We start from the raw sequence: 18,649 nt of genomic DNA, 5'->3' as shown, positions 1-18,649 counted from the left end.
CTTATCATCAAGACGTTCAAATATTAATGATGAAATAATAAAAAAAAAATTTTATTTATAAGCTGCCACTTCATATTTTGTATATTACTTGCGGATTTTTATACTTTATTTTAATATAGAAAATCAAAATTACAAGAAATAAATTTCTTACAAAGCATAAACTTTCACGTAGTCAACCTTTAAGTCGTTACCTTCTTGCCATGATTGTAAATAAGTGTTTTTATTTAGATAAAAGTTTAACATCTCTTTTGCATCTTGATTTTTGTAAGGTTTTCCTTCAACTTCAGGGATACCATGACCACCAACACCAACTCCTAACGTAATTATCATCTATAAAAATAAAAATTATACAATAAATATGAAGGCTTTCATGGTCGATGTTAATTAAGCTAAAAGTTAGAATTAGAAACATTCGGGTTTAATCGTGCGTCTCTTAAGATGGCCAATGTCGCGAATCATAAGACCACCGGTCTTATATTCCACGATGGTTCGGAAACAAAACGCTTACAGTCATTAATCAACGTTTATTGCAACAAAACACGTATTATCATTACTACTCGAACTCAATACATGAGCCGAGCGAGCGCGATACATCAACAACAGAGTTCTAAAAGCTACTAAAAATAACGACGATTCTTCGCAGGTCCCCACCTAACAACAAAGCGCTGACGCCCCTACTCGGTAGGCAACCCAATTGACTACTAAATAAATACGAATTCTCAACATTCTCCCACCTGAGACACATTCAAGTAACATAGGTCATGTGTCTCACAAAAAAACATTCGAAATTAAAACTATAACTTAAACTACTTCAGTCTTGTAATCTTTTCGGGATTTTCGTCAGGCGACCACTACGCGTAACAACAACTTTCGTTACGGGTTCTCTGCTTTTACACACTCCCGCACTTTCCCGCACAGTCTTGCACACCAGTTCTTCCCCATCGTCACCTTTGATGTTTCTCGTCTCCGGTGAAGTCTCGCTGATGTTGTCCACCTGATCAGCACTCTCGATCGTTGCATCGTCTGTCGTGCTTGCACACTCCAAAGGGTAGATGCGCTGTACAGGCCGAAGCAGCTGTCCCCTGGCGGTAGTCACTCTTATTAAACGAATTTGTCCATCTGGTCCAGACAACAATTCAGTGACTCGACCCAAAGGCCAATCCAATCGCTTGTCGTTGTCGTTGCCAATAAGTACCAACTCTCCAACTCTTATCGGACGGCTGTAGCGCTTCTTCTGTAATAGGTGTAACTGGCCCAGATATTCATCACGAAACCTGCGGCGCAGATCTTCTCTCAACTTTCGTTGGTAGGCGACTTTTCGACAAAGCAATTGGCTGTCCACCTCATCACAATCAGGAACACCGCTATACACTTGCTCTCGTAGAAAGGTGTTTGGCGTCAAGTGCAACAGCTCCCCCGCATCGTTAGACATGTAAGTGAGAGGCCTCGAGTTAACAACCGATTCGCAATCGCACAAGACGGTTAACAGTTCTTCATAATTCAAGCAGGCACGTCCCAAAACCTTACGCAGCAGCTGCTTCAGTACTCCTATCAGTCGCTCCCAGAATCCACCCCACCATGGTGCTGATGGTGGATTGAAACGCCATGTGATACGTTCCGCACTACTGTGCTCTGTGATTTTCTGCCAGTCTATTTTCTGAAACGCGTTTTCTGTTCCAACAAAGTTGGTACCATTGTCTGTGTAAATAGTGCGCGGTCGACCCCGCCTCGCGATAAACCGACGCAACGCTTGCACGAAACCAGCGACAGTCAATGATGTACAAAGTTCCAAATGCACTGCCCGGTATATAAGACAGATCCACGCTTTTTCCCCAGTCTTTAAAAACAACGGCCCCGCAAAGTCTATACCTACGATCTCAAAAACTCCAGCATCTCGCACTCGATCCAACGGAAGCGGCGCGTTATCCGTTACAAAAGGTTTTCTGTTATGTCGCTTACAAACCACGCACTTCGCGATCGCGGATCGTACCGGCCGACGTCCTCCTAGGATCCAGTAGTTGTTACGAAGTATGCTCATAAGTCCCTGCGTGCCAACATGACACGCCCTCACATGTGCATCAAAAATGAGATTGGTCACGACCGGATGGTTAGCGGGCAACAGTATTGGTAGGCGAAAATGCTCTGCATCATTTCTTCTTAACACTCTTGATTTAACGCGGATTACGCCATTTTCATCTCTAAAGGATTGAAGGTTTCTCCAACGTTTGTCATTCTCGTCCAATGAATCTCGCTGCACCCGCTTCACCACAAATGTCTCGGCTTTTCCAATTTCTTCTTCGGTGAGTGCGCCTTTACGTTTGTTGATGGGGTTTCGAGTATTGAATACGAACCGAAGAATCCAAGCAATCATGCGCCGTGTTTTCAGATACTTGGAAAAATAGGTTAAGTGCAATTCATCCTCATGACCAGTGTTAAGCAAGGACGACGTAATCTTTTTCTTTTTCTCTCTATTTATCTCAAGTTCGTCGTACTGCATGCCCTCATGTTCGGGCCATGATTTTGGGTCCCCGTACAACCAACGCGGTCCCTCCCACCATCTAGAGTGTAGCAAAAACTTAACACCACAACCTCGGGACGGTAGATCTGCGGGGTTTAAAATTCCCGGCACAAAGCGCCACTTGTTGCTGGGTGTTGTTCTTCGAATCTCTGCCACTCTGTTATGGACAAAAGTTCCCCAATCTTCATTACGATGTATCCAGGATATCACAGTGGTAGAATCGCTCCAAAAGTAATTGTCTGCCTCCACTGCTAAGCCATCCCTAACTGATCCATACAGTCTAGCACCGACAACGGCTGCCAAAAGTTCCAAACGAGGTATGGTTATTTTCTTTAAGGGCGATATCCGGCTTTTCGCTGCTAACAGACGTATGAAAACCTTGCCTTCATAAACACCTCTCAGGAAAATCACTGCAGCATATGCATTCTGACTAGCATCGCAGAATGTATGGACACTCAGCTGTTCTGCCTCACCGGGGCCGGAACGTACCCATCTAGGTATTTCAATTGTTCTCAAGTCATTCAGCTCCTTCACCCAATTGCGAAAAGTTTCCTCTATCTCTAAGTCTACACTAACATCCCAACCAATCTTCTTCTCCCAGGTTTTTTGTAGCATTAGTTTTGGAAGCAATGTGGCTGGACAGGTAAAGCCGATCGGGTCAAATACTCTCTGGGCCAAGGACAGCATCACACGTTTGGTAATAGGTTCCTGTAATAGTTTCTCCAGGTCCTTCAAGAAATCTGTGTTAAGTTTCAACGTATCCAGTCTTTTATCCCATTCTAATCCGAGAAGAGGTGTATGCTTATAATCAGGTGAGCAAATCTGCCGAGAAAACTCCCACCCTCGCAAGTCAAACCTAGCCTCTTCCATAATCATGCTGGATTCTTCGATGAAACACCTTAATATTTGTTCGGTCTGCACACTTGCGATGCAGTTATCCACATAGAAACTTCTAGACAATCTCGACACGGTATCTCTTGAATAAGGTAGATTACCACCATCACATCTATCCAAGGACTTCGAAATATGGTGCTCTAGCGTAGCTCCTAGTAAAAATGGACTGCTGCTAACACCAAATACCACTCGTTTGTGTCGATAAGTTCTTATTTCATCTCCAGGGCCCCTCCATAGAAAACGAAGAAAATCCCTATCTCCTTTATCAACACCAATTTGCAGGAACGCCTTACGTATGTCTGCGGTCACTCCTATCTTGTTTTGCCTAAACCGGTGTAGCATATTAGGAATCAGTTCAATCAGATTAGGCCCTGTTTCGAGACATTGATTCAAGGAGGGTCCGTTCTTTTCTTTGGCGGAGGCATCAAAGACAGGCCGGATTTTCGTGGTTGCGCTATCTTCCTTCACCACCGGTCTGTGTGGCAGGTAATGGGCCACGTTGGTTCGGCTATCTTCCAGAACTTCCTCTATAATCCCCTCGCTCAACCATTCCTGAAATATATTATCATAGGATTCCAAAAGACCGTTAACTTCCAATTTATGGACTGTTTTGTCCAATCTTCTTCTAGCCATAGCGTAATTATCAGGCAGTGGCGGATGCGCCTCCAACCAAGGCAAGTTCACTTCATACCGCCCATCTTCGTTTATCTTCACCGTTTCGTTAAAGAAATCTCTTGCGGCTGAAACTACTTCTTGGCGTGACTTATGCTCTGTGGGATCAGTGATACCCAACACATCCAGCTGCCACAATCTAGTAATCGACGCGTCTCTAACAAATAGTGAGATTGAGGTCATGGTGGCACTTCTCGAGGTATTCAGGGGAATTCTGCCCATCAGAGTCCATCCATAAAGAGTCTCCACAGCCACCAATCCCGAGCTAAGAATGTGCCGTTTACCGGTATACAACCTCCCCGCGACGTCTGATCCTATCAAGAGTTCAATGGGAGCTGGGTCGTACTTATCAGTCACATGAATACCCATTCTATCTAATTCTTGCATCCATGGGCCATCGAATACAGGAGCTATGTCCGTGCAAATCACCGATTGTGACAAGGCTTCGAATGAACATTTATAATTCTTATACATAGCCGTCACCTCGTAGCATTCATGGTTCTCCTGCGAGGTAGCACCGCCAAATAAACAGTGGATAATTTTCTCCCTTCTCTTCGACTGATATCCCAGTGCTAAAGCCGTCGATTTTAGGATGTAAGTGTTCTGTGATCCCGTATCGATTAGGGCTCTTACGTTACGTGAACCACCAACGCCGCATAATTTCACTCGGAGCGTTTGCAAAAATACGTGCGTATTGGTGCTGTTGGTGCATGTCAACGTTTCATTTACCGTCGCGTCATGCGTTTTATCACCTTTCGCCGATTTGGACTTCTCAATGACGCGGTTTTCCTTTGGTAAGTCAGGGCACATCAATATCACGTGTGATTGGCTACAGACTAAACATCTCAAACGGGCTTTGCATTGTCGCGATTGATGTCCAATTCTTAAACACTTAAAACAAGCCTTTTTTCCGCTAAGAATCTCTTTCTTCTTTTCTAGCGTCAGCTTTTGTGCTTTGAAACAGTTGGCACTTTCATGTGTGTTCCCACAAAAAATGCACTTTTCTGCACCATGGTTGATCAATCCCGCAGCTGTAGAAATCCTATCCTGAGCCGTGGGGCGCAACCCAAAACCTTCGGCAGCCAATCTAGTCCGTTGATCGTTCTCCACTTCATTCTTCAAAAAACTCATTAGACTCGCCAACCTCTTCTCCAACCCTGTAACCGCTTGGGTGGAAGTCGTGGATTCTTCATGCGACGAACGCTGCCACACACGCAATAAATCTTGGGGTACGCATGACTCTATCAATGGGAAAATCATCGCAGCGCACTTGTCAGAAGTTATGTCCAATGTCTCCAGTGCGCGTAGTTGCGTTTCGATTTGATCATACAACATTGATAATTCCATTTTTTTCTCGTCGATGGCGTTGTGTACAACCAGTTTCAATAATTCTCTCACATACACCTCGACTTGCAAATCCTTTCGTCCAAACCTTGACGTCAAGGACTCGATCATTTTTTCGTAATTCTCTCCGGTAGCGGGAAAACTTTCTACTAAATTTCTAGCTCTACTATTCGGCACTGTGGCCTGAATCAAGTACTCTACTTTGTCGTTCAAATCTATGTTAGGATCGTCATGCACTTTTCGAAATTGAGACCAAAACGGTAACCAGTCTTTTATATCGCCATTAAAGGTCTTAAACGCAATAGTTGGTAATCTAAATCTACGAATACCTGTTGGGTTCCCCTCTGATACAACGGATTGTTGATCTGGCGAAGATTCGTTACCTTTCATCAATTTCTGGCATCGTCCATTTGCTCTGGCGAATTTCTCCAAGTAAACCTCGACACTCTCCATTTCTGTTAATAATTCCTCCTCCGTTGCGTCTTTTTCGAGCATCAAGTTATAAATTTCAGAATCAGCCACCTTTAATTTGTCAAGCTTATCTTGTAATAGCCCCCACGACACACTGACGTCATCTGTCGCCACGACATCCAAATGCTTCTCCAGCTCAGTAATATTTTTCGTAAACATGCTACGGAGAACTCCTCTGTGCCTCTTCTTCTGTTCCATTGTTCTCTTGTTGCGTACGTTCACCAAAAGTAAATGCGGGCGGCCCGTCGCAAGGTCAATTCACCGGAAAAACAATAGAAGATGATAGAAGAAAACGCTTACTCACGCCGACACAACACGCGCATGTCCTGTCACGGTCGCCACTAAATGTCGCGAATCATAAGACCACCGGTCTTATATTCCACGATGGTTCGGAAACAAAACGCTTACAGTCATTAATCAACGTTTATTGCAACAAAACACGTATTATCATTACTACTCGAACTCAATACATGAGCCGAGTGAGCGCGGTACATCAACAACAGAGTTCTAAAAGCTACTAAAAATAACGACGATTCTTCGCAGGTCCCCACCTAACAACAAAGCGCTGACGCCCCTACTCGGTAGGCAACCCAATTGACTACTAAATAAATACGAATTCTCAACAGCCAACCCAAATGATTCTAGTTCTAGGTATAGTGTTAGTTCTAGTTTTACATTGCACTGTTACTATGTAGAACTAACAAGGGGACCACCAGACGTGTGACCCTCCGATTTTGAAAAAATTTGGTGTAAGGGTAGGAAATTATATTTAAACCTTATTGGTGAAGTACTATTATTAGACGCCTAGTCATTTTGGAGAAAATAAATTTTAAAAATTTTGAAATTTTAAGTTTCGTGAAGTGCGTCTAGTCAACCCTATTGGTTTTACGCTCGTGGCAACAGGTCCGGCAGCTGAGCTAGTTAAGGCGCTAGTTACAGACTGGATGCCCCGAGTTCGCGCCTCGGTAACGGCGTTTTTTTTTTTTTTAATTATAAATTTATTTTTACGTTAAGTCGTAATATGGTAAAGTACTGTGAGGTAATATAACACAAAAAACCTTTTTTCTACACCCACATGTATATGTATATGTTCTGTTTTCTGCACAATTGACATAACAAATTACTTTTGAGAAATACTACGAAAAACACGCATTCTTTGTGTAAATACCAAGAGTAAACATATAAGAGTTAAGGAAAGTACAGAAATATATATATATATATATATATATTCAAGAACCCTTCTACCATTTAATGGTATAGGGCATCACAAATTTATAAAAAAGACATTTTATTTATACTCACATCAATGTGGCAGGTAAGCAATTGTTAGGGTGATATATATCATAAAAACATTGAAAACATAAATTTTCGTAGCACACTGCGCACCTTAATAGAGTAGGGTTTTTACAAGAGCACGGTTTTTTTAGAACATTAGAATTAAAGCACACTTCATTCACATATAAAAAGACCTCTCTATCATCAGTTAGTTTTGATGCAAACCAAGCATACCTTAACATATTGTTAAAAACAGATGCTGACAACTGATGATGTACAAGAGAGTGAATTTTTATACAATCTTCTCTCCCCGAAATTTCTCGCTTTCTTTCTATCAAAGCGGAACAATTTTGAAGCCGTTTGATGAAGTTCTTAACTTGTCTATAAAAATAAACATCACAAGGTTGGCAGAGGGGAGTACATCTTGCAGGAATCACTTTTAACGTACAAATTGAATGGTGATTATCGTCCTTAAAAATGTCATCATATAAGGATGGATTTGTTTGGCCTCCCCAGGAATCAATTATCAATAAAAACTTTTCTTTTTCTACATAGGGCAACAAAACTTGCGTTAATAATGTTTATATAAAGGAGTTGTTAATTTTCCCGACTTCGAGCTGGTAACAATAACATTTTTATATTTTTTCATACAAGTATTGACGTCTTTCTGCACTCGAGGGCCAAAATCACCTGTACACTCTTGCAAACACAAACACAAGCGGAATTAATTTTCCTGATAGTGTAATGCTATACTGGGCTGTATAGGTGTGTGTGATTTTGTTGATGTTTCCTTTACGAACAAAAACCGCCTTTGAGCCCTTCTCGTGCAAACATCTATCATATGTCGATTGATATTGACAGCCTAAATAAGAAATAATATAATTTATTAAACCGGTACTACAATTTAAACTTCTTCATAATCGATAGTAAAATTAATTGTAAGTAAAATAAACTTGTAACTGGCCGGTTTGATCCGTATTTATAACTCTGTCAGGATGAAAAAGAAGTATCAATTCCTTAATTACATATTATAGGGGAATATGTAGGCAATATCAGTCATATTCATAGAATGGATATGAAATAAAATTAACCAATCAAATTTCACATTTACAATTAGTACTCACTTGTTTTTAAAAATGTCAAAACCTGTCAAAATAATTGTCACTTTACTGTTAGTTGCATAACAATTAGTTCGACGTTTAGAAAAATGGAAACGCAAGCGAATTTACAATTTGTAGGAAGTAGTGGTGCTTCTGATTGTGAATCTAATTCTATCTATAGTAACAAATCAAAGAAAGAGTTGAAAGGTGCTGTGATGTTTTTGGATATTCTTCTGGAGCAAGGTGGTCTCGTTTCTGCAGAACGACCTGAAGAAATTAGTTATACATCTATGGCAATGGGAAAAAAAATGTATGACATCGTTCTCGAAATGATTGGTGAGAAGAAGTTTATCGAAGTGGAGGAACTAATTTCGCAAGAAGAAAGCGACTCGGAAAATGCCTATGAGGAAGTTAAAAGTGGCGATCCTGCCGAATATGTTCCTGAGGAGAAAAAAAGGAAAGAAGTTGAATACATCTCTTTGGAATCTAAAATAAAAGTAGTAAATTTGGCAAGACAGCATCCCAATTGGACTCTAAAAAGTCTTCAGACTAAAGGCTCCGGCCGCTTAAAAAGCTTAACGTACTTGCAACGCTGGGCAGAAGACGTTAGAAAAGGCGGAACAACAATTGATAAATACAATATTATCGACACGTGGACGTACGATAGATTTTTGGAAAGCAGGGAACAGTCATTACAGGTGACAACTAGAAATCTTCAGCAATGGGCATTGGCAGCTGCAAGTCAATTTGAAGATTTTAATTTTAAAGCTTCTGAAAGTTGGGTGTTGCGATTTAAACAGAAGCATCGAATTCGCCAGAGGAAGATTACGAAATATGTAAGTGCAAAGGAGTATAGTAGTATAGAACAAACTTTGGCAGCAGCGGAGCAATTTCGAAAACAATGTCGGGAATTGATACCTTTTTTTCATCCTGACAGAATTATAAATACGGATCAAACCGGTGAGTTACAAGTCTATTTTACTTACAATTAATTTTACTATTGAATATGAAGAAGTTTAAACTGTAGTACCGGTTTAATAAATTATATTACTTCTTATTTAGGCTGTCAATATCAATCGACATATGATAGATGTTTGCACGAGAAGGGTTCAAAGGCGGTTTTTGTTCGTAAAGGAAACATCAACAAAATCACACACACCTATACAGCCCAGTATAGCATTACACTATCAGGAAAATTAATTCCGCTTGTGTTTGTGTGTTTGCAAGAGTGTACAGGTGATTTTGGCCCTCGAGTGCAGAAAGACGTCAATACTTGTATGGAAAAATATAAAAATGTTATTGTTACCAGCTCGAAGTCGGGAAAATTAACAACTTCTTTATATAAACATTATTTAACGCAAGTTTTGTTGCCCTATGTAGAAAATGAAAAGTTTTTATTAATAATTGATTCCTGGGGAGGCCAAACAAATCCATCCTTATATGATGACATTTTTAAGGACGATAATCACCATTCAAGTTGTACGTTAAAAGTGATTCCTGCAAGATGTACTCCCCTCTGCCAACCTTGTGACGTTTATTTTTATAGACAAGTTAAGAACTTCATCAAACGGCTTCAAAATTGTTCCGCTTTGATAGAAAGAAAGCGAGAAATTTCGGGGAGAGAAGATTGTATAAAAATTCACTCTCTTGTACATCATCAGTTGTCAGCATCTGTTTTTAACAATATGTTAAGATATGCTTGGTTTGCATCAAAACTAACTGATGATAGAGAGGTCTTTTTAAATGTGAATGAAGTATGCTTTAATTCTAATGTTCTAAAAAAACCGTGCTCTTGTAAAAACCCTGCTCTATTAAGGTGCGCAGTGTGCTACGAAAATTTATGTTTTCAATGTTTTTATGATGTATATCACCCTAACAATTGCTTACCTGCCACATTGATGTGAGTATAAATAAAATGTCTTTTTTATAAATTTGTGATACCCTATACCATTAAATGGTAGAAGGGTTCTTGAATATATATATATATATATATATATTTCTGTACTTTCCTTAACTCTTATATGTTTACTCTTGGTATTTACACAAAGAATGCGTGTTTTTCGTGGTATTTCTCAAAAGTAATTTGTTATGTCAATTGTGCAGAAAACAGAACATATACATATACATGTGGGTGTAGAAAAAAGGTTTTTTGTGTTATATTACCTCACAGTACTTTACCATATTACGACTTAACGTAAAAATAAATTTATAATTAAAAAAAAAAAAAACGCCGTTACCGAGGCGCGAACTCGGGGCATCCAGTCTGTAACTAGCGCCTTAACTAGCTCAGCTGCCGGACCTGTTGCCACGAGCGTAAAACCAATAGGGTTGACTAGACGCACTTCACGAAACTTAAAATTTCAAAATTTTTAAAATTTATTTTCTCCAAAATGACTAGGCGTCTAATAATAGTACTTCACCAATAAGGTTTAAATATAATTTCCTACCCTTACACCAAATTTTTTCAAAATCGGAGGGTCACACGTCTGGTGGTCCCCTTGTAAGACTATATCTAGAACTAGATGATTCTATATAGTCTTATTCGATATAGTCTTAGTTCTACATAGTAACAGTGCAATGTAAAACTAGAACTAACACTATACCTAGAACTAGAATCATTCGGGTTTAGCCGTCTTTAGAGACGTTCGGCTAAACCAAAATGATTCTAGTTCTAGGTATAGTGTTAGTTTTAGTGATAGTGCTAGTGTAAAACTAGAACTAACACTAGACCGAGAACTAGAAACACTCGGGTTTAGCCGCAAGTCTCTCAAGACGGCTAAACCCGAATGCTTCTAGTTCTAGGTCTTGTGTTAATTTTAGTGATAGTGCTAGTGTAAAACTAGAACTAACACTAGACCTAGAACTAGAAACATGCGGGTGTAGCCGCAAGTCTCTCAAGACGGCTAAACCCAAATGTTTCTAGTTCTAGGTCTAATGTTAGTTCTAGTGACAGTGCAAGTGTAAAACTAGAACTAGCACTATACCTAGAACTAGAATCATTCGGGTTTAGCCGTCTTTAGAGACGTGCGGCTAAACCAAAATGATTTTAGTTCTAGGTATAGTGCTAGTTCTACATAGTAAGTGTTAGTGTAAAACTAGAACTAACACTAGACCTAGAACTAGAAACATTCGGATTTAGCCGCAAGTCTCTCAAGACGGCTAAACCCGACTGATTCTAGTTCTAGATCTTGTGTTAGTTTTAGTGATAGTTCTAGTTTTAATTGTTATTCAGCGCTAGATTGTTGTATATTTTTATTAAAGTAGTTGAATGGTTAAATATACGTATTAGAAAAGTACATTTCTTTGGAGCTGAAATTCAACAAATTTTTCTCTAATTCGAAGATTCTTTTCGAATTTTACTACTATTTCTACTGTAATTAAAAAAGATATACGAACTTCTTGATCAAACGGTGCCAACACATCTCCTTGCTTCCATTTTTCTGAACTATCCGATTTATAAACATCTCCAAATCCACTTGGCGGTGGATAAATATTTCCATATGGAATTCCATCAACCGAAAGACTCACCCTATCAGGACGCCATTCCAACCCAAAAACGTGGAAATTTTCACTCCAATTTTCATTTTTAGAATATTTTCTAATCGCGTAATTTCTTCCTGACTCATCATCCCCCAAAATAAGCCCCCCGCTTAATTCATTATTTAAGTTCATATTTCCAAGGGTGTAAGCGACTCTCATTTCGCCGGAATTGTATCCAGAACCGTAAAAAAATCTTTTTGGAGTTAAATAAAGCTGGGGATAAATCCAATTTCCTTTCGGTAATTTAGCTTTTATTTCCACTTTTCCGTACAGGAATGAAAATGTCGGCTTTGAGTTTATTCTTGATGAAAAAACTGGTGGGAGGATATTTGAACCTATCGGTCTTCTTTTACAATCGTATTCGTTAAAAGCGGTACAACTAAAATAAAATAAATTTTTCTTTTAATAATTAAACGAAAAAATTTAGTAAAAATATTACTTTATATTTAAATCTAATAGTGCATTCCGAACGTAACCATTTCCATATTTATCATCAGCAAAAATTGGGTGGAAAACACAAACTCCATCTTTTAAATATAAATTGTCTTGGTCATTAACATATGTGACAAATTCAAAGTCCTTAAAAACGACATAAGTGATTACAAATATGAAATATTTATCTCATTAAAGAATTACAGGTTCTCCAGCGATTCTAACTTCCGATTGCCACTTATCTAAATCGTTAAAGTCTTCTGAAAAAATTAATTTTCCTGAACAAGTGGATGCTCCATTATTAATTTTTGTGGGTGTTTCATTACAAATTGAAGGAGTGGTTGGTTTAGGTGTTGTTGTTGTTGATGGAGTTTCTTTTTCAATCGGCGGTTCAGTTTCTGGGCGAGTTGGATATGTTGGGTATACGGGATTTTTATTGTTTCCATTACCTCGATTACCATTATTTTTATTTTTATTATTTCCAGGGAGTGCTAAAAATAGTTACAAACTACTAAACGAATTTCATTACAAATTCTTTTGGGTTTAAGAGAAATTCGGAGCATATTACAAAAAAGTTTTTGGAGAAAAAGTTGTAGCAAATTTTATTGTTAGCAATATTGCTCTGTTTCACTTTTGCTCTCAGATGCGTCAATATCGAGCAAAATACGAAAATATGAAAATTGGATGAATTTGTTGCTTATTCAAGTTGTTAATGGCAACACTAGAAAAACGACGCATAGTACAAAAAAGCTTTTGGAGCAAAAGTTGTAGCAAATTTTATTGTTAGCAACATTGCTCTCTTTCAGTTTTGCTCTTAGATACGTCAATATCGAGCAAAATATGAAAATCGAATGAATTTGTTGCTTATTCAAGTTGTTAATGGTAACACTAGCGAAGCAGGGAATATTACAAAAAAGTTTTTGGAGAAAAAGTTGTAGCAAATTTTATTGTAGCAATATTGCTCTCTTTCACTTTTGCTCTCAGATGCGTCAATATCGAGCAAGATACGAAAATATGAAAATTGGATGAATTTGTTGCTTATTCGAGTTGTTAATGGCAACACTAGGAAAACGACGCATAGTACAAAAAAGCTTTTGGAGCAAAAGTTGTAGCAAATTTTATTGTTAGCAATATTGCTCTCTTTCAGTTTTGCTCTTAGATACGTCAATATCGAGGAAAATACGAAAATATGAAAATTGAATGAATTTGTTGCTTATTCAAGTTGTTAATGGTAACACTAGGAAAACGGAGCATAGTACAAAAAAGCTTTTGGAGCAAAAGTTGTAGCAAATTTTATTGTTAGCAATATTACTCTGTATCACTTTTGCTCTCGGATGCGTCAATATCAAGCAAAATACGAAAATATGATAATTGGAAGAATTTGTTGCTTATTCAAGTTGTTAATTGTAACACTAGCGAAACGGGGCATATTACAAAAAAGTTTTTGGAGAAAAAGTTGTAGCAAATTTTATTGTTAGCAGTATTGCTCTCTTTCACTTTTGCTCTCAGATACGTCAATATCGAGCAAGATACGAAAATATGAAAATTGGATGAATTTGTTGCTTATTCAAGTTGTTAATGACAACACTAGGAAAATGGAGCATAGTACAAAAAAAGCTTTTGGAGCAGAAGTTGTAGCAAATTTTATTGTTAGCAGTATTGCTCTCTTTCACTTTTGCTCTCAGATGCGTCAATATCGAGCAAGATACGAAAATATGAAAATTGGATGAATTTGTTGCTTATTCAAGTTGTTAATGGCAACACTAGGAAAACGACGCATAGTACAAAAAAGCTTTTGGAGCCAAAGTTGTAGCAAATTTTATTGTTAGCAATATTGCTCTCTTTCAGTTTTGCTCTTAGATACGTCAATATCGAGGAAAATACGAAAATATGAAAATTGAATGAATTTGTTGCTTATTCAAGTTGTTAATGGCAACACTAGGAAAACGGAGCATAGTACAAAAAAGCTTTTAGGGCAGAAGTTGTAGCAAATTTTATTGTTAGCAATATTGCTCTGTTTCATTTTTGGTCTCAGATACGTCAATATCGAGCAAGATACGAAAATATGAAAATTGGATGATTTTGTTGCTTATTCAAGTTGTTAATGATAACACTAGGAAAACGGAGCATAGTACAAAAAAGCTTTTGGAACGAAAGTTGTAGCAAATTTTATTGTTAGCACTATTGCTCTTTCACTTTTGCTCTCGGATGCGCCAATATCGAGGAAAATACGAAAATATGATAATTGGATGAATTTGTTGCTTATTCAAGTTGTTAATGGCAACACTAGGAAAACGGAGCATAGTACAAAAAAGCTTTTAGGGCAGAAGTTGTAGCAAATTTTATTGTTAGCAATATTGCTCTGTTTCATTTTTGGTCTCAGATGCGTCAATATCGAGCAAGATACGGAAATATGAAAATTGGATGAATTTGTTGCTTATTCAAGTAGTTAATGGTAACACTAGGAAAACGGAGCATAGTACAAAAAAGCTTTTGGGGCAAAAGTTGTAGCAAATTTTATTGTTAGCAATATTGCTCTCTTTCACTTTTGCTCCTAGATACGTCAATATCGAGGAAAATACGAAAATATGAAAATTGAATGAATTTGTTGCTTATTCAAGTTGTTAATGGCAACACTAGGAAAACGGAGCATAGTACAAAAAAGCTTTTGGAGCAAAAGTTGTAGCAAATTTTATTGTTAGCAATATTGCTCTCTTTCACTTTTGCTCTCGGATGCGCCAATATCGAGGAAAATACGAAAATATGATAATTGAATGAATTTGTTGCTTATTCAAGTTGTTAATGGCAACACTAGGAAAATGGAGCATAGTACAAAAAAAGCTTTTGGAGCAGAAGTTGTAGCAAATTTTATTGTTAGCAATATTGCTCTGTTTCACTTTTGCTCTCAGATGCGTCAATATCGAGCAAGATACGAAAATATGAAAATTGGATGAATTTGTTGCTTATTCGAGTTGTTAATGGCAACACTAGGAAAACGACGCATAGTACAAAAAAGCTTTTGGAGCAAAAGTTGTAGCAAATTTTATTGTTAGCACTATTGCTCTCTTTCACTTTTGCTCTAGGATGCGCCAATATCGAGGAAAATACGAAAATATGATAATTGGATGAATTTGTTGCTTATTCAAGTTGTTAATGGCAACACTAGGAAAATGGAGCATAGTACAAAAAAAGCTTTTGGAGCAGAAGTTGTAGCAAATTTTATTGTTAGCAATATTGCTCTGTTTCACTTTTGCTCTCAGATGCGTCAATATCGAGCAAGATACGAAAATATGAAAATTGGATGAATTTGTTGCTTATTCGAGTTGTTAATGGCAACACTAGGAAAACGACGCATAGTACAAAAAAGCTTTTTGAGCAAAAGTTGTAGCAAATTTTATTGTTAGCACTATTGCTCTCTTTCACTTTTGCTCTCAGATACGTCAATATCGAGCAAGATACGAAAATATGAAAATTGGATGAATTTGTTGCTTATTCAAGTTGTTAATGGCAACACTAGGAAAATGGAGCATAGTACAAAAAAAGCTTTTGGAGCAGAAGTTGTAGCAAATTTTATTGTTAGCAATATTGCTCTGTTTCACTTTTGCTCTCAGATGCGTCAATATCGAGCAAGATACGAAAATATGAAAATTGGATGAATTTGTTGCTTATTCGAGTTGTTAATGGCAACACTAGGAAAACGACGCATAGTACAAAAAAGCTTTTGGAGCAAAAGTTGTAGCAAATTTTATTGTTAGCAATATTGTTCTCTTTCAGTTTTGCTCTTAGATACGTCAATATCGAGGAAAATACGAAAATATGAAAATTGAATGAATTTGTTGCTTATTCAAGTTGTTAATGGCAACACTAGGAAAACGGAGCATAGTACAAAAAAGCTTTTAGGGCAGAAGTTGTAGCAAATGTTATTGTTAGCAATATTGCTCTGTTTCATTTTTGGTCTCAGATGCGTCAATATCGAGCACGATACGAAAATATGAAAATTGGATGATTTTGTTGCTTATTCAAGTTGTTAATGATAACACTAGGAAAACGGAGCATAGTACAAAAAAGCTTTTGGAACGAAAGTTGTAGCAAATTTTATTGTTAGCAATATTGCTCTCTTTCAGTTTTGCTCTTAGATACGTCAATATCTAGGAAAATACGAAAATATGAAAATTGAATGAATTTGTTGCTTATTCAAGTTGTTAATGGCAACACTAGGAAAACGGAGCATAGTACAAAAAAGCTTTTAGGGCAGAAGTTGTAGCAAATGTTATTGTTAGCAATATTGCTCTGTTTCATTTTTGGTCTCAGATGCGTCAATATCGAGCACGATACGAAAATATGAAAATTGGATGATTTTGTTGCTTATTCAAGTTGTTAATGATAACACTAGGAAAACGGAGCATAGTACAAAAAAGCTTTTGGAACGAAAGTTGTAGCAAATTTTATTGTTAGCAATATTGCTCTCTTTCAGTTTTGCTCTTAGATACGTCAATATCTAGGAAAATACGAAAATATGAAAATTGAATGAATTTGTTGCTTATTCAAGTTGTTAATGGCAACACTAGGAAAACGGAGCATAGTACAAAAAAGCTTTTAGGGCAGAAGTTGTAGCAAATTTTATTGTTAGCAATATTGCTCTGTTTCATTTTTGGTCTCAGATGCGTCAATATCGAGCAAGATACGAAAATATGAAAATTGGATGATTTTGTTGCTTATTCAAGTTGTTAATGATAACACTAGGAAAACGGAGCATAGTACAAAAAAGCTTTTGGAACGAAAGTTGTAGCAAATTTTATTGTTAGCAATATTGCTCTCTTTCAGTTTTGCTCTTAGATACGTCAATATCTAGGAAAATACGAAAATATGAAAATTGAATGAATTTGTTGCTTATTCAAGTTGTTAATGGCAACACTAGGAAAACGGAGCATAGTACAAAAAAGCTTTTAGGGCAGAAGTTGTAGCAAATTTTATTGTTAGCAATATTGCTCTGTTTCATTTTTGGTCTCAGATGCGTCAATATCGAGCAAGATACGAAAATATGAAAATTGGATGATTTTGTTGCTTATTCAAGTTGTTAATGATAACACTAGGAAAACGGAGCATAGTACAAAAAAGCTTTTGGAACGAAAGTTGTAGCAAATTTTATTGTTAGCAATATTGCTCTCTTTCAGTTTTGCTCTTAGATACGTCAATATCTAGGAAAATACGAAAATATGAAAATTGAATGAATTTGTTGCTTATTCAAGTTGTTAATGGCAACACTAGGAAAACGGAGCATAGTACAAAAAAGCTTTTAGGGCAGAAGTTGTAGCAAATTTTATTGTTAGCAATATTGCTCTGTTTCATTTTTGGTCTCAGATGCGTCAATATCGAGCAAGATACGAAAATATGAAAATTGGATGATTTTGTTGCTTATTCAAGTTGTTAATGATAACACTAGGAAAACGGAGCATAGTACAAAAAAGCTTTTGCAACGAAAGTTGTAGCAAATTTTATTGTTAGCACTATTGCTCTCTTTCATTTTTTCTCTCAGATGGGTCAATATCGAGAAAAATACGAAAACATGAAGTTTGGATAAATTTATTGCTTTTTCAAGTTGTTAATGGTAAATTGTTAACGCGAATTAGACCTTACACTAATTAATGACAAAGAATGGATTATGTAGTTTTGTTAAGCCGAGGCTACTTACGGCCAAGGCACCACAACAGACCTTGCACCAGTATAAAGTTAGACAGCATATGTAGATTAATAAATAAAGATAAAAAAGCCGTTAGAGCGATTAGCTGTTTAAAGAGAGGTATGAGTGTACTTCATTTTAATGAGAGTGCTTACATGTTACTTGATAAGGTTCAATATCCCTAAAATATTCCAAACCATTTTTGTCAATTGCATGTAACCAATAATAAATTATATCCCCAACTTTAAGCCTGTACTTTGATTCCGTGAACGTCCAAAATCCATTTGTAGGTTCGTTTAGATCCCTGTTAAACGTTCCGCTTTCTCTTCCAGTGAATTCTTCGTTAATTTTTATGTGAAAATCGAAATTTCTTATTTTCCCATTGTCTAAAAAAAAATATGAATTTTATTTATGAACATTTTATTAGTTAATTTTTTTAGTTTAACTCACCTTGAACTCTTAAAATAAATCCTTTAGGATGAAGAATTTCTATTGACGGTCGAGGAATGTCGTACTGAGAATATATTGTTTGAAAATTAAGAACGGCGAGGAATAGGATTGAAAGGATCATGGTCACTCTCAAACTGTGACCAAGCGGACCAAGCAACAAGAAACGAGTCTTCGACGCGTTAATTAATATGATAACAATGAGATTTAAAAAAAACATGTTGGATTGGGAAAACTGGTTTTGTCTCTTCATAGATTTGTTTTAAAACAGGATTA

The 18,649-nt window shown here is 37.1% G+C and overlaps 2 protein-coding genes across 2 annotated transcripts; both read right to left on the bottom strand.

Moving 5' to 3' along the window:
* Nucleotides 1-49: 49 nt before the first annotated feature.
* LOC111416584 (beta-1,3-glucan-binding protein-like) lies at nucleotides 50-18,527 on the bottom strand. Its single transcript, XM_023048645.2, has 6 exons — nucleotides 18,377-18,527; nucleotides 18,082-18,312; nucleotides 12,451-12,737; nucleotides 12,254-12,393; nucleotides 11,671-12,193; nucleotides 50-330 (listed from the first exon to the last, which is right to left on the bottom strand). The coding sequence occupies exons 1-6, from the start codon at nucleotides 18,495-18,497 to the stop codon at nucleotides 148-150; spliced, it is 1,485 nt and encodes a 494-aa protein (XP_022904413.2). The 5' UTR covers nucleotides 18,498-18,527; the 3' UTR covers nucleotides 50-147.
* LOC111419242 (uncharacterized) lies at nucleotides 510-11,660 on the bottom strand. Its single transcript, XM_023052024.2, has one exon. The coding sequence runs from the start codon at nucleotides 6,095-6,097 to the stop codon at nucleotides 812-814; it is 5,286 nt and encodes a 1,761-aa protein (XP_022907792.2). The 5' UTR covers nucleotides 6,098-11,660; the 3' UTR covers nucleotides 510-811.
* Nucleotides 18,528-18,649: the final 122 nt, after the last annotated feature.

The sequence above is a fragment of the Onthophagus taurus genome, chromosome 1, assembly GCF_036711975.1.
Source record: "Onthophagus taurus isolate NC chromosome 1, IU_Otau_3.0, whole genome shotgun sequence".
Classification (NCBI taxonomy): Eukaryota; Metazoa; Arthropoda; class Insecta; order Coleoptera; family Scarabaeidae; genus Onthophagus; species Onthophagus taurus.
Note: the sequence above shows the minus strand (reverse complement) of the source record. Positions and strands in the feature narration are given on the sequence as shown.

Coding starts and splice junctions, on each gene's coding strand:
- LOC111416584 (XM_023048645.2), bottom strand. CDS start 18,497: ATGATCCTTTCAATCCTATTCCTCGCCGTTCTTAATTTTCAAACAATA. Junction 12,394..12,450: donor TTAGAATCGCTGGAGAACCT/GTAATTCTTTAA, acceptor GTCGTTTTTAAG/GACTTTGAATTTGTCACATA. Junction 12,194..12,253: donor CTATTAGATTTAAATATAAA/GTAATATTTTTA, acceptor ATTTTATTTTAG/TTGTACCGCTTTTAACGAAT.
- LOC111419242 (XM_023052024.2), bottom strand. CDS start 6,097: ATGGAACAGAAGAAGAGGCACAGAGGAGTTCTCCGTAGCATGTTTACG.